General features: G+C 51.5%; 1 protein-coding gene across 2 annotated transcripts in view; it reads left to right on the top strand.

Annotated features, from left to right (window-relative positions):
- The window catches only part of GRID1 (glutamate ionotropic receptor delta type subunit 1), an 854,435-nt gene that overhangs the window by 197,895 nt on the left and 640,617 nt on the right, over positions 1-15,923 (top strand). The window contains exon 3 of one of the 2 annotated variants that reach the window (XM_066243627.1): positions 13,391-13,675. The exons of the other annotated variant lie outside the window; for it this stretch is intronic. Coding sequence (XP_066099724.1) covers positions 13,391-13,675 — 285 coding nt within the window. The remainder of the gene's footprint in view (positions 1-13,390; positions 13,676-15,923) is intronic. 2 annotated transcript variants of the gene reach the window in all.

Below are 15,923 nucleotides of genomic sequence, written 5' to 3'. Positions count from 1 at the left end.
AGGCATCCTGTCCTCTTGCTGTGTCCTCACTGGGGCCACATTTCCAAAGCCAAGCTCTGAGCAGATGTCACGTGTGCTCAGGACCCCTCCCAGCCTCCAAGGTGATCATGTTATCATGTAGGCAAGAATTCTGCCATTCAGCCACCCTCCTGTGCTCCCTTACCCTGACATCAATGGCCCAGCACTGGCAGATCCACAAATGCCATGTGTGTGTCTTGGCTCATGTCACACTGCTAACTTGGTTGCCCTTTTTTTTATGGTCCCCTTTTTATCTACGTTGTGCCCCAGCATCAGCTGTTTTGTGAAGCCCCATTGGCATTCCAGGCCACATGACCACTTTCCCACACTCCTGCCTGACATCCCTCTGTGGACAGTGAACCTCATAATGACCCCTACCCTAGCTCCCTCTCTGGATGGCATTTCTGGGGCCTGGGGCCACATCTGCATCCTTTCCATGGTCCCAGAATGAACCTTGGCTAGGTGCTTGGAGAGGTTTATGGGCGCTCAGGGGAGCAACTTGATAATTGGTGGGGAGACCTTGCTCCCAGTCTCAGGTCTCAAAGGTGCCACTGGCAAAATTGATCCCCACAAACCAGGTTTCTCTTAAGTTATCTGGTTTGTGAATTTTGCTGTATTGTTTTTTAATTTTCTCCAAGCATCTGCTACTGTGAAATTTTTCATTATCACTGGCAGAAATTCCTTCTTGTCCCTGCAGACTGTGGGAGATTTCTGATTTCTCTTCCCATCTGCTCCAAACCACCTGGGAACTGGGATAGGTAATGTCCTGGGCTGGTAGGGCTCTTTCTCACTGACCTTGGGGTGAGCCATCTCTGAATTGGGCTCAGCAGTGCTGCCCTGAATGGTAAAGGTGGTGTGGCCACACCTGTGTTCTGAGGGTTTTGCCTCCATTTCCTTGGGTTGTAAGGCTGACCCAGCTGGGAAGGCTGCCTTTGGGGGTAAGGCCAGCATCTGCACCATCCACTTTCCTGTTCTTAACAGACTCTTATGAGGTGGCTGCTGGGCGCAGGGACAGCTGCTTCTTCTACAAGCACCGTGTTTACAATTCTGGAGACTGGGGGTGTTGTGATGGCTCTTAGGGTGATGATATGTTAGAAATCTATGGGTAAATGAGCAAAGCAGCTGTGGGCATTGGTGGGTAGAATCCAGGCTGGGTGTTGGCCCCACCCACCCTTCGCCAGCAGAGTGGCTCCTGGGCACCCTGCTGGACGTGCACACAGGGCAGAGGGTGGCCTTGGGTGTGCCCAGCACTGACTGTTTAGCTCAGGCCTCGCTGCTAAACAGGTTCTGGGTTTCTGGCCAGGTTCTGGGTTTCCCTGTGTCTTTGAACCTGGCCGGCTGCATTTTCTCTGGTCTTAGCTAATTCCTTATGCAGTAGATGAACAGTTAGTGCATTAACTGTGTGGTGCCCAGAGTGCTTCCTGGATTCTAACTCCTTTGATTCCTGTTAGTATCCCATTAGTATGAGGTTGGTGTTGTGGGGTCTTTTTTTTTTCTTGGTTAAATATACAGTTGACCCTGAACAACATGGCACATAGGGACACCAATCCCTGTACAGTTGAATATCCGCATGTACCTTGACTCCCCCAAAACTTAGTAGTTCCAGGAGTGGTTTCAGTGCTCTTGTGAATCCCCAAGCTAAGGACTCTCAAGTTCCCCAAATAAAACGGGGTCGATGGGTGCATGCGGTCAGCCCTTCACACTTGAGAGTTCCAACTGCGGGTGGAAAACAGTGCAGGTGTTTACTGAAAAAAATCCACGTGTAAGTGGACCTGTGCTGTTCTGACATGCGTTGTTCAAGGGTCGACTGTATTTATTATGTTTGAAGATCACTGGGTAAGCCCATTTTTGAGGCAGAGCACGGGGAAGGAATGACTGGCCCGTGGCCACAGGCGGCTTAGAACACGGGCCAGGGGTCTCAGTCCAGACAGTTCAGCGTCAGAACATGTCCTCTCACTCCTGGCTGCTCCATCTCTCTGTGAGGGAGAGGGCACGTTATTTCTTTCTGTGGAAGCCCCCGGAGGGCTGGACAGCAGCTTGCCACCTTCTGCATGGGACTGGACGTCCTCTGTGCTGATATGTGTTTCAGTTCAACAGGAGCTGGGAAGAAGGGTGCTAAGCACTTGATAAAGGGATGTATAATGACTGAATGAATCAGATACTCCCAGAGGGGTAGAAATTAGCATTCTAGAATTGATTCAATATGCATTTGGCAACAGAGGCTTTAGTTTAATGCCTGTGTGTAATGCAGGTGCAGTGGCCTATTCTTCCCTGCCCTCCTCCCATTTAAGAAAATAAGACACTGATGTTCTCATAGTGACCAGCCGTGGCTCCTGGATGCTAAATGACAGGATGGGGCTTGGATTTCATGATTGCCACCTCCACTGATGTCCCTGGAGGAACATCAGTGGCTGGATGGACAGAATTTGTTTGGAAGAGATGTGTCAGGAGTTTGTGGGACCACATTCCCCTCACTGTTCTGGTCAGTCAGCTGTGGGTTTGGACTACAGCTGTGTGGACACCAGCCTGCTTGGATTTCTACACACAAGGACCATGACAAGGCTGTGAAGAACACAGCAGGACCTGGGTGGTGTAACTAGGTTAGTTGGCCACCACCAATCCTGGGTGATGCTGCTCACCTCAAGCAAAGTAGGCACCAGAAGAGAGGTTGGCAGCCCAAGGACCTCATTTGAGGGACATCGTGCAGCTGGTAGTGTTGAGCTCAAGGCTCACATCTGGAGAATGGGTGCAGCTCTCCCAGTCATGGAATCAGGGAAGGTGGCAGCCTGGAGTGGGAGCTCCTCTGGGCTAGTAGAATTCAGAATTGGGAGTTCAGTGGTGGCATGCTCCCCTTGAAGGTGGGCTATCCCTGCCCACTGGGAGGGCTTCAAGTCAGTTCTTCAGTCCTGGTCCTCACCAGGTGACAGGCCAGGGACGATGCAGAGGGTTGGATCTACTCATGCTCAATCTTCCCAGGCAGTTGGAGGGGGACTGAGGTGTGTGTGGGTGTCCCTGCAGATGCTCTCCCCCGAGACAAACCCACAGGGCACTGATGATGAGTTATTGCCTAAGGCTTGCCTGTTGAGAGCAGCTATCTCAGGCTGCCCCAGTGGAGGGGGTGGACTGGGGTGAACATTCTGTTCACCTAACATTACCCTATTGTTGCCTGCTCCCCTGATGCATCTGGCGGTCCAGTCCTAGGCTGGGAGCTAGGGATAGAGAGGCCCTTAGGGAGCTTAGTCCAGGGGGTGGCTGAGACCCACAAACAGACAATGACACTGAGCTGCAATCATGTGTAAAGGAGGGGACCACAGAAGCATGGTCTGTGTGGTCCTGGCTGGGTGGAAAAGGCCTTTGGAGAGGGACAGGCTCTTGAAAGGGGTCTGGCCAATGCTGAGGGGATAGCAGGGTGAACCCAGCAGGGAACACAGGTGTAGTGATTTGAGCTTGATGCAACAGAACCTCCAGGACCCCTGCTTTGCACCTGAAGCCTAGATTGCCTTCTGGAAGCCTGCTGGCACGCCAGGCTGCAGGGTTCATGCCAGGGCTTGGAGCTGGCCTCGGCGCTGGACTTGGGCGCTGTTTCCATGCCCTCCAGTGCTTCCTGGAAGGGGCACTGGCTGAGAGCTGATGCTTGCTCCTGCTACACTCATCTCCTGGTGTGGGAGGGATGGGGTGCTGAGATCTTAGGAGGCAGACATCCATGGGTCAGTGCTCAGTCCAGGGTGGAGACTGCAAGCCAAGGTAGAGGTGTGGGGCTTGGTCTCTTTGGGGAAGTCATTTTTACCAGGGAGAGAGTGCGTAGGTTGTGGGCATGGTGACATGAATGGAGAACATGGGGGGGCACATGAAAGTTGGGAAACGGACCAGGGCAATGCTGGTGTGTGGAGTTGAGGTTTGGTGGGGGAACCTCATCAGCTGACTCCCAGGCAGTGGGGGGAGCATGGGGAGTCTTTTGGGGGCACGTGTGTTGCTGGCCTTGGGTCTGTAGAGTGGGTTGGAGAAGGAAGAACTGGAGGCGTGGAGAGTAGTGTGCTGATTAGGGATAGGCGCAGGCATAGCGGGTGGCCCAGCGGCAGCTGGAGAGGCGCCCAGGAGGAGATGTCTGGGCTCAGGGAGCTGAGAGTGTTGCAGTAGGCCCCTGGGTACGTGGCTGCTTTCGAGGTCCTTCAGGTCTCCTGGGACTTGTCACTGTCCTGACTTCACTGTCACAGTGTGGGTTGCTCTGTGACTCCTGTCCTGGAAGCCTGGCATGCTATTGGCAGAGATGGGAACTTATTAACGAGGAGCTGGGAAACTATAAATAAGTGAGCAAGATCCCACCCAGCAAGGGATCCCTGAGTTTCCAGTCTGTGGGAGCAGAATCAGTTTTGATTCATTAATTGTCATACGGATGAGACCCCAGAGATCAGCACAGAGCCTCCGGCTCTGCCCCACCTACTGCCTGGCTCTGCGCATCCTGCCCGCACCAGTCGTCCTCCTGTCCTCCTGTCCTCCTGCCACAGGCTAGTGTTGGCCATCCAGTGGGACCTTGCTCCCTGCTCCCATTGGCGTCCCAGGCTGGGCTGGCCATGAGGCCGGTGGGGTGTGGGAGCCCTCAGGCTGGAGGTGTCCAGGAGAGACTCCCGCCAGGCACTGCTGGAGGCCAGGCCTCTTGCCTGCTGTCTCCTGGGCATCCTCTGAACTCTTGGTGACATTTTTAGAGTGGAGGGTTGACTTTAAGAAACTGCCCTTCTTTACTTTGTGGGATGGCTTCACTTTCAGAAGGATGAGCATCTGGGGACCTTGGTGAGTTTGAAAGTTCTGTGTTTCTCTCCTGAAACAGGGACAGCAGTAGTGCTTGTCTTGTTGAGTTGTTTGGGGGTGTTAAGTAGTTTGTTGCTATGTAATGCCAAGCTGAGCCCTGGGCCAGGGATTGGGAGGGTGAGCAGTGTGCAGGTGCTTCTGCTCATGGACTCATGGCTCAGGGTATGAGATGACTGCCCAGAGGCAGTGTAGTTCACAACTGTGAACATCAGTGAGTGTGGTGTGGGCAGAGGAAGGCAAGGGCAGATTGGGGTTATGGAAGTTCCTCTTGAGAGAGTGATGGTTACCCACAAAACTGTGGAATAAGGAGATGTAGTCAGACAACTGTGGAAGGAGCATTGCAGGCAGTGGGGAAGCAAGTGAGTGGACCCAGAAGTGGCAGGAACTTGGGGTGTCTTAGGCACTGCACAAAGGTCGGTCTCCGGGAGCACAGGGCATGGGTGTGACTACGCAGGGACAGCACTGTCCAGTTGGTGTTTCATGACAGCTGCTTCACTGTGACATGTCAAACGGGTGGCGTGTGTGTTATCAAGGGGAGGTTGGGCGTGTGGGGGCCCATTGGGGAGGTGCTAGAGTTTTAGACCAATGTGATGGCGGTGGGAGAGGGAAGAAAGCGGACAGATCTGAGATACAGTTTGAAGACACAACATCCAGGACTTGGTGATGACTTGGGTATAGATAGTCAGGGAGAGAGAAGGGTTAAGAGCAGTAGGGGAATGGGGTGCCCTTTTACTGAGACTGGCAGATCAGGAGGGACAGGAACACACTTAGAAAGCTCAGCATTGACATGCTAAGTGTGAGTTGCTAGTGGACTCACCAGGGGAGACCCCCTAACTGCAGTTGAGGAGCCCAGGGGAGGGCTGTGGGCTGGAGTGACAACTATGGAATCATCAGCAGGGCTGGGGTCTAACTTTTAAAGGGTTGGGTCAGATGTACAAGGAAGGTTGATGATCCCATTGAGAGAGGATGTAGTGAGGGGTCTGGGTCTGGGTTTAGGAGAAAGCAGGAGGTGAATACACCCAAAGCTATGAGCAGGACCTTGCCTGAGACAGAAGCTTTTAGCACAAATGCCAGGTAGGTGTGAGGATCTGCTGGTAAAAGTGGGGTGAAGTCCTCTATGAAGAATGAGCAAGGTCAATAGTTGAAGAGCTTGGGGGAAAAGCCCCAGAGTGTTGAGAGAACAGCAAGGAAGGGATGCGGTGGCGAGGTGTGAGAGGAGCAGCCAGGTGGAGGCCCTGTTGAGGTTAGTGACATAGCTTCGCAGGGTCCCTATGTTGCCAGCTGTGTCTCTGACTCTTCTCTGATTGCTCCCAGACACAGAGAAGTGGTTGGGCAGGCTGACCCAGCACAGGTTGATTTTGGGTGGGGATTTCACCAGCTGGGCTACCCAAGGTGAGAGAGGGGAGCCGGGGGAGGGGGATCTGCAGAAGAGTGACTGCAGTGGCAGTGGACAGAGACTAACTGAGCAAGGGACAGGCAGTCAGGGCAGCAAGAAGTTGGTGAGAGTTACGTAAACAAAGCATCTACAGGACAGGATGCTTGTCAATACTGTCCTGTGCTCAGGGGGGGAGGGGACAGGAGGCCCCCTGACCCTTCCCTCAGGGGGCCTTTTGGAGGTCAGCGCCCTGCCGGAACAGCTCTCTAGCACTGGCCTTTGTATCACTCTGCCCCCCCCCATTTTATAGTTTTGTTTATTTTTTAAGCACCTTAATAAAACATGAAAAACATTTATTCTCTATTGGTCAATAATTTACTCTGAATTATGACAATACTAAATTTAGTCAATTATTCATCGACTATAAAGTATTTATAAATGCTACCTTAATTTAAAGCATTAGCTGTCAGAATTCAAATATTAATAAAGCCAGGGCCGACTTAGAAAAGGAGAGGAAGAGTGCGGGTAATGAGGGTGTCGGGAGCGTGACTGCGGCAGCTGGTAAGATTGTTGGGAGTGACGAGCAGGGTGGGAGCCTGCTGGTGGGGCAGGGGAGGTGCTGGCATGCCTGGCGCTGCCCTGCCAGAGCCCCGCAGAGAGAGGCCCCCCTGCATGCTGCGACCAGCGGAGCCTCGCCAGGCTTCTTTGGGTTGAGGGCATCTCTACTAGGCTGCTTCTCCCCAGGTGGAGTGTCCTCTCTTGCTCTGTCCATCTTAAAAAGTCCTGTTCTTCCAACTACCCAAAGGCTATTAGCACATCAAGTTGAAGGGCTGCCTGGGTAGGTGTCGCACATTCAGGGACCGTGTGTGCTCCTCCAGGAGGAGTGGCTGTGGATGTGCCTCAGGGCATGGTGTGTCCACGCGCCTGGTGGAGGGGAGGGCGGGCTTGGGTGTGGCTAGCATCACTTCCGGGTGGAGGTACCAGAAGTTGTGTGTCTCTTCTAGGGTAAGCCTTCTAGGGTGTGTTCCCCCCAGCCATGGCCCTAGAATGTTCCAGAAATCCTCATGGGGTTCAAGAAGCCTGGGCATGGATCAGGAGTGGTGCCAGTGTAACTTCAGTGTTGGGGGCACTCCTCTCATCCCCAGTTCCCCCTGCAGCAAGGGAACTTGATGAGCTGAGGATTTGCCCTCAGTGGGGAGGGACCTTGTTTCTGCTTGCGGGCTCCTGCCCCAGGGCCACTGCTACGCGTGGGGCTGCCCCAGGAGTTTCTCTCCAGGGAAGGGTTGGATAGATTCCCCATGGGACCCTGGGCTTTGTCCCCTGCTGGCCACCATGTCCTCCTGGGACTGCCTATGGAGGGACTGGTCCTCTGGTTCTGAGGCTCTCTTTGCCATTTGCTCTCTCATTGTGTGGCGCTGACCATGCAGCCTGCCCTCTGTGCTTCTGTTTTCTCACAAGGGGTCAGGAAGTTATGGAGACTCCGTCTGTCTTGTGATGGGGCTGGTGCTATGCCTGGCACATCTCACCCTGACAGTTCTGTGTCTGGGCAGGTCTGGACCAGTGGGGTGCTGACATCTCAGGGGTCACTGGGATTGTGATTGTGGGGCTGTCTGGAAATGCTGGCCGAGCCCCATGAACCCTCTTGAGTGGCCTCAACCCTGAGGTCTGAGCAGCCTCTTTTTTCTCACTATCCGAGAAGTCATTGAGCGACTCCCTGCTTTCCTAGGTCACTGAGCCTGGTAACGGGGCTTGAAGTTGCTTGTTACAATTCATCTCTGCTTTTACTTTCCCAGCTGATGAGCCATTCTTAGGGAGCCATTATCAATCCATCTGTGTTGTTATAATCAAGAGGGATCAGCTTCATGACCATGTGATACCGAGGCAAAGAATTACAGCAAAGGCTGTTATCTTCTAGTGAGTTGCAAAGACACCTCTACACCAGAGAGGCGAATAGCAGTGGTGACTTCTACATTCCTATTACATGCCGGGCTATGTGAATGGTTCTTTATGCACAAAGACTTGTGAAATAGGAGCCATCCTCTTTACCAGACAGAAGAAACACAGAAGGCCCAGGGATTCGCCTGAGGCCCTGCACAGTGTCCATGGCAGGTTCCAGGATTCAGACCCAGACCTTCGGACCCCCCGCCCTGGGGTTCAGCCTCTCTTCACAACCAGGATGTGAGTTATGTAATGCCCTGTCCTGGGAATGAGCACACAACCTTGATTGAGCTAATAGCTGATTTGGCTTTGATCTGATGTATTTTGATCTTATTATTTTTATGTTAGGAACCTCTAAATAACCATCATTTCAACAGTGCCCCAATTAGCAGTCCATTCACAGTGGATTGGAGATTGACTTGCGTTGGGCTTCTCCATCAACGCCTGGGAGTGGCTTTCAGCCCTAATTAGCTGCCCTGTTCGCTGAGGCCATCAGCTTGAGGCGCTTGTGTGGGGCTACAGGGGGCTGTAGGACTGGTCGGTGGTGCCCACCTCCGTGGGGAGGGCTGTGGTAACTATTGTTTCTTGGGATCCTGGGCATGACTTGGGTGGGGACCTTGGTGGGGAGGCGGGGTGCTCAAGGAGATGGGCAGGACACTGATATTGATTTAGTGTCTTTTTGGTGCCCAGTGTGAAGTTGTCACTTGGGGTCCACATTAAGTTGTGCTCTCATAGTGCTCCGCTGGGTAGAGATTCTTATCCTCATTTAATAGAAACCAGAGGCTCAGAAAGGAGACATACCCACGGCCACATGGCTGCTGGCCGGAGGGACCCAGACCGGAGCCATGAGATTCCTGAGCTACATCTGCTGTTCCTGGGAGCCTGGGCCCAGCCAGGAAGCTGGTGTCTCTGGGTGCCCGCACTGGTGGAACAGGCAGGACTTGTCTGTTCCCTGTGCATGTTCCTGCTGTCTGTGTTTTCATACTCACCCTTATCATACTGCTCTCCCCATCTCTGCTGGCCTAAGCCTTTCTCTCCCTTTGAGGAATGATGCCAACCTCATGCGAGTTCTCCCCCCTCCGGACCCCAGGGAGCTTCTGCTCTTCTCTCTCACAGGCTGAGTGGTGAGGTCTCTCTCCTTGGTAGATCAAAGATGGGACCCCTGGTCATCTGATCTGTGTCCTCCTCCCACCGGTGCTTAGTGCCGTGGTTTGCAAATAGGGGTGTGCTGAGTGTGTGTAGGAAAGAGGCAGGAGGGAAGGAGCAATCCATAGGCAGAGAGGGATGCATGCCCAGATGAGGAAACTAAGGCTCGGAGACGTTTAGTGGCTTTAGAACCCAGTGTATTGGAGTGGGCACAGGGCTTGCCATCAAAAATCAGGCGGTGATCTGGGAAGGAACCAGGCAGGGTGGGCAACAGAGAGCTGGGATCCAGTGATGGCCACAGTGAGAGTGCTTTCTTTGGTGTCCTGAGCTGGGACCAGGGCTCGAGTTCCTGGATAACTTTATGCCCCAGTGATGTAGTGTATTTTGTAAGTGTACTTTTTTCAAGTTGTAAATGCATTCAGTGTATTGTATCTTATGAAAAAGTATGTGCAAGGGAAGAGAGAGAGAGAGATCTGTTTATATCAGGACCTTAGCTCTTAATGTTTTCTCTTGCCTTTTTGTATGCATGCTTCTTACCTAGTTAAAATCCTGGTGAGCGTGTAATTTCGTGTCCTGGTTTTGTCACTTAGGCATGTCTCGGAAGTGTGTTTAGATTGGATGGCATCTCAGTGTAGCCCTGTCCCTCATCGGTTGTGTGGACATATCTCATAACTTGATACGTGGACAATGGATGCAATGACACCTATTTTGCATAACATGGGTGTCATGAGAACAATGTGAATTCATACACACACACACACACACACTGCTCACAAAAATTAGGGGATCAGGGAACGTGTAGATACTCCAGTACTTTCAGCCTTTTGTACAGTGCATTTTTACCAAGGAAATAAAAGTTGGCTTTGCATCTCATTTGCATAATCGAACAACTTTCTTTGACTTGTTTGCTTTTCTGATGTTCTTGTTTAATAAAAAATCAAACGCTTCTTTTTTTTATCGCTTCATATTAATTTTGAAATATCCCCTAATTTTTGTGAGCAGTATATATAAAATACTTGACAGAATATTTGGCACAGAGAAAATTCTCAAGAAATGGTCCCTCCTTTTATATATATTCATATTTATACATATTCATTTCTGGAAGATTATTTCCCTTTCCAAAAGGATTTATCTGTTCATGGCATGGAATTTTAGCAAGATACAGAAAAGAAGGAAGATCATTTCTAGGCCTCTTCTGAAGGGCAATTGCTTTTAACATTTTGCAAAATTTCTTGCTGGTCTTTTTCTTGTGTTTTGTTTTATTTACTTAATATTATAAGATATGTACAATTGCATATTATTCTCATATAATGTTTACGACCAGCACTTTCTCATGTTATTGTAGCTTTGTGAATAGGTTTAAAGGTCGTGCATGTTTTCAGCAAATAGAGCACTTTCACACCCTTCGTCTATTTGTGTCTTTTCAACTGTTAGTGATATTTCAAGAGTAGGGTAAGTGTCCTTTGAATGTTTCTGGATATAAAGCCATTTCCATCATTTAGGTAGGATACAACGTGGAATTATTGTCTAGAGGGCACGAAACCATCAGGCTTGTGGTCTTTTCGCACCAGTCTTTACTAACTGCCATGTGCCAGACACGTACATGGGGAAGGACGGAGAGCGAACGGGCATGGCCCTTGTTCCCTGGAGCTTGAGGTCAAGGAGGAGAGATGGAGTAGGGAAGTATCAGCACAGAGGGAGCACTGAACAAGGGGCCCTTAAGCAGTCTTGGGACATAGATGTAGTGTCTGGATCTTTTTTTTAGGTAAGAGAAGGGGAGATAGTAAGATGGACTCCTGCATGTGCCCTGACTGGGATTCACCCAGCAACCCTTTCTGGGGCCAATGCTCGAGTACTGAGTTGTTTTTAGTGCCTGTGGCTGATTTGCAAGGACCAGCCGAGCTATCTTCAGTGCCCGAGACTGACACTTGAACCAGTAGAGCCATTAGCTGTGAGAGGGGCAGAGGGAAAGAAGGGGGAGATAGAAGGAGGAGAAACAGATGGTCAGTTCTCCTGTGTGCCCTGACTGGGAATTGAACCTGGGACATCCATGTGCCAGGATGATGCTCTATTCACAAAGCCACCAGCCAGGGCTGTGTCTGAGTTTTGAAACATGAGTGAGTATGAGGTTTCAGAGTCAAAAGCAAATATAGCAGAGTTCCAGGGGCCAAAAGTTGGACACTTGGTTGGGGCATAGTGGGCAGGGGCATGTGAGCAGGGTGTGACTGCTCATCTCGGGGACCTAGAGGGCTGCTCTGAGAAGTTTGACTCTATCCCCAAGTTCTTTGGGAGCCACCAAAGGACTTTGAACAGCAGCATGGTACGGTGGGCTTTCTGTATAAGAGAGAGCTCTGCAGTGTAAAGCCTGGATGGAAGGGCAGAGCATTTGGTGGCTGCATGATTCCCGAGAGAGACTTTTGAGAGTCTCTTGTTTAATTGTCCCACCCTAGGCCTCATGTTTGGAGGCCGAGGGGTCAGCAGGGAGCATGGTGGCATTTGAGTTAATGTCCTGATTGTGCAATGCGGGCGTTCTCAGAGGGGAGCAGCTATCTGATAGCATGGGTGTGGTCTCCCCTTCCTGCACTTCCCAGCCTCCCACTACCTGTCTTTGGGGGTGCCTCCTCTGCTCCTCGACTACTTCCCCCAGCCTTGTCTGAGGCATTGCACAAACCCAGGGGCTCTCCACGGAAGGAACTGAACTGTCAAAGTTGTTAAAAAGCTGGCCGTTTGCAGCAGACGGCCTGCTGACATACACAGGCTGGGTTTTGAAACTGCAGCTCCTTTCCCACATTCTTGCCATCACATGAAGCGCTACGGACAAACATTGCTTCCAAACTAGTGCCATGGTTCTAGTATGGCGAGGTGTATCTTTCTTTTAATTGGTCTGATGTCCCCAAAAGGTACAGGTGTGTGGCTAAAAGGAGCATCCCTTGTGGGGATAGGAAGACTCCCCAAAAAGGTGAGTGCCACCACCCTGGAAAGGGCTGTGGTGCCTCCTTGTGTCCTCCTGTGCCACAGGCAGTAGCTGCCCTCAGTGGGGAGCATCTTCTTTTGTTATTGTCAAGTGGCTTTTGAATAATTCTGGGCTTCTGGAACCAACAGCTTCATCCTGGGTTTGACCCAGTAATTTGTGATATGAATCAAGTGGACTTGCCCAGAAGACCTAGGGTTCTGTCTGTCTCTCTCTCGTTTTTTTTACACCAATAACCTGGGTCCTCTGGGTAAGTGTCTCCCTGAATTCATTCCCTTCAGTCCCAATCAGTTCAGTTCAGCCCAAAATTGAAGAATACCCAGTATTTTCTTGGCCTGGGCTTGACCTTGGGGATGCACAGATTAAAAAAAAAAAAAGAGTTCTGCCTGGCCAGTGGTTGTACAGTGGATAGAGTGTCAACCTGGGACACTGAGGAACCAGATTCAAAACCCTGAGGCCACCAGCTTGAGCTGAGGCTCACCAGCTTGAGTGCGGGGTCGCTGGCTTGAGAGTGGGATCATAGACATGATCTCATGGTTGCTGGCTTGAGCCCAAAGGTCACTGGCTTGAAGACCAAGGTTGCTGATTTGAGCCCCAGGTCACTGGCTTAAGCAAGGGGTCACTGGCTCGGCTAGAGCCCCCCCCCCCATCAAGGCACATATGAGAAAGCAATCAATGAACAACTAAGGTGCCGCAACTAAGGTGCCGAGTTGATGCTTCTCATCCCCCCCACCCCCAAATAAAAGAGTTCTCGGCTCTTAAGGTGGTGAGAGTCCAGGTAGAAAATAGGATGCCTAATTTAGCAGCTTTGATGGGTATCCCAGAAGATGTTGACTGGGTCCCTATTCTGCCATCCCTCCTTGAATAGCCTAGGGCAAATACTTTCTCCTCTCCTGACCTTTGTTTTCTTATCTTGTTAAATGGGTACAAGCCATCTAGCTGGCAGGATCAATGAGGGTATCAGTGACTGTGTGTGAGAGGTGCTGGCCTAGGCTGAGATGAGTTCTTGGTCTCTGGAGACAGATGCTGTTTCTTGGGGCCCCATGTATAAGCTGCTAGGCATGGGCCATGCGGATTGAAGCAGTGCAGCATCACCCCATGCTGACCCCTTCCTCTGTCTTCCCTCTTTTTTCCAGCCTGTGACCTCATGACCCAGGGGATTCTGGCTTTGGTCACGTCCACCGGCTGTGCATCCGCCAACGCCCTGCAGTCCCTCACAGATGCGATGCACATTCCACACCTCTTTGTCCAGCGCAACCCAGGGGGGTCACCACGCACTGCCTGCCACCTGAACCCCAGTCCTGATGGTGAGGCCTACACGTTGGCCTCACGACCACCTGTGCGCCTCAACGATGTCATGCTCAGGCTGGTGACAGAACTGCGCTGGCAGAAGTTCGTCATGTTCTATGACAGCGAGTATGGTGAGTTGAGGGGCAGGGGCTGCTTCAGGGCTCCAGTGGAGGCGCAGCTGGGTGCTGGGTCATTGTGCATGGCAGCCAAGTGCTTCTGAGCTGGTGTGGAGGGCGTGGAAGGTGGTAGTCGTCTGGGTTGAGTGGGTCTCAGTTGGTAGGGCCCAACCTTGAGATTCACGGGTCGGGTAAGAGCTGTGAAAACAGATCTGTAGACAGGCACTAAAGTTGCCTAGCAACACCACTTTATCATGACAGCTGAAATTTGAATCATCTTAGAGTTTTCAACAAAATATTGATAAACTGCTGGCAGGGATCTGAAGGGCTGCACACAGGTGGTGGTGAGGCCAGCTCGCGGAGGTCCTCCCAGAAGCCTCCTCTCCAAAGACTGTCCATCACACTGGCCGATTGCTCAGCCTTCCCAGATCCTTCTGCCCTCCACCCTGATCAGCCCTTAGTTTTGGTGTCTTGGGCCAATGTCAGGGGGAGGAACGGCCTGAGTGTCATGGAGTCACTCTGGGTTGTGGGTCTCGGGTCACCGGGCGTGGCTGGACGTGGCTTCCTTGAATGCCTGCCATGTGAAAACCATAACTTGCTTGTTCAAAACCAGAAAGATCAGCTTTGGAGAAATAACTTCAGGTCTTCTTATGTAATTGAGATTCACATATAATTGTGAGAAACAAATTTAGAGAGAGCCCATGCGGCATTCACCCAGGTTCCCCAATGGCAACATTGTGCTAACTGTCACATAGGATCACAAGCAGAATTTGGCATGGATGCAACGCATGGGCCTTGCTCCTGGGCGCCAGTTTACATGTAGTGGATGTGTGTCTTCCCTTCTGTGTAGTCTTATCATGCACAGATTCATGTGGCCCGACTGCAGGGGTACAGAACAGCTTTCTCCCAAGGGTCCCCATGCTACCCTTTTATAGCCACGGTACCACGTTATGTGTCTTTAAAGGGTGTGGGGGATCAGTGAGGGTTGGCAGCCCCACAGCTGGGCCAGAAGGGAGTGCGTGGACCTTTGAAAGTCCCAACTTGTCTCCTGGTGAAATAATTCCTTTGCCAAGAATGTAACTAAGAAGAGAAGCCGGCATATCTTTGCGTTTGCCTAAACGCTTCGCTGCTCCGAGACTGGAGTGCTGTCCTCCGCTCTCGAGCAAACATGCTGTTTGGAGACTTCCAGGAGGGATTGAAAGGTCAGTTACTGTGCTGAAATAAAGATGAAGCAGTGATGGGGCAGGGTGGCTCCAGACGCTGGAAACCTGAACTGTACTCTGTCCAGGACTTGGCCTCCCACCCCCTCTTAATCTCTCGTCCTGGGGAGGAGTTGGGGACCATGTCACAGCTCTGTGGGGCCCACATGGTATCTCTCAGGGGACCAGTCTTCCTCTGAGGACCCTTCATGTCAGTGGTTCAACCCTGCTGTCTGCTCTGAGACTGGCCAGTGGTCGGTGTGGACTTGGCTGTGGCTGGAGAGGGCTGTGGTCCTCTGTCTGCAGGCCCTTCCCACCTGACTTCTGGCACCTTTGATCCCCTTCTTCACTGACCTAGAGAAGCTCTTTAAGCCCTGGTTCTCCCAAAGGTTTTGAGGTGGTTTTGGTGGGAACCTCAACCATAGGGGTCATCTCTTCACCCTGTCTGGGCTCCTGTAATTCCTGCAGACTAAATGGCACCTGTTCAAACTCTGTTTTCTTATTACGCCCCTTACCCCTCCTCAGCTCAAGAATCAAGTCCTCATGGAAGGGAACCCGGAACCCCGCCTCTCTGAACCTCCTCCCTGTTCTGTGGAGCTGGCTCCTTGGTGACGTGCTGTCATCAGACACACTGCCCTTCTTGTGGCTTGCTCCCAGCTTGTCCCAACACTCTCCTTAGGGCTAATCTTGTATGAACACTGCACTCCCACACCACACTGTTAGCTCCAGATGAGGCGGGGCTATTGCTATTCACTTGTGTGCTTCTGCTGCTTAGTATGGTACCTGGTGCAGGTAAGCCCTGAGAAATTGTCACTGTGTAAATGAATCAACTCATATTCGAGCATGTAGAATTTTCAAACAATTTTAGCACATAAAAAAGTAGGAATGGGGTGGGGGGACGAGGGCACTGGTAGTCTGACCTCTGATGTAGGGAGGTGGGTTAGCAAACAGATATTTGTTTCATTCTGTAGGCACTCTCTCTTACCCCTCCCCTCTGCTCTCTCTCTCTTTTTTCTTCTTCTGTATTTTTCTGAAGCCAGAAATGGGGAGAGACAGTCAGACAG

The sequence above is a fragment of the Saccopteryx bilineata genome, chromosome 9 (genome assembly GCF_036850765.1).
Source record: "Saccopteryx bilineata isolate mSacBil1 chromosome 9, mSacBil1_pri_phased_curated, whole genome shotgun sequence".
Lineage (NCBI taxonomy): Eukaryota > Metazoa > Chordata > Mammalia > Chiroptera > Emballonuridae > Saccopteryx > Saccopteryx bilineata.
This window is presented reverse-complemented; position numbering and strand designations above follow the sequence as displayed.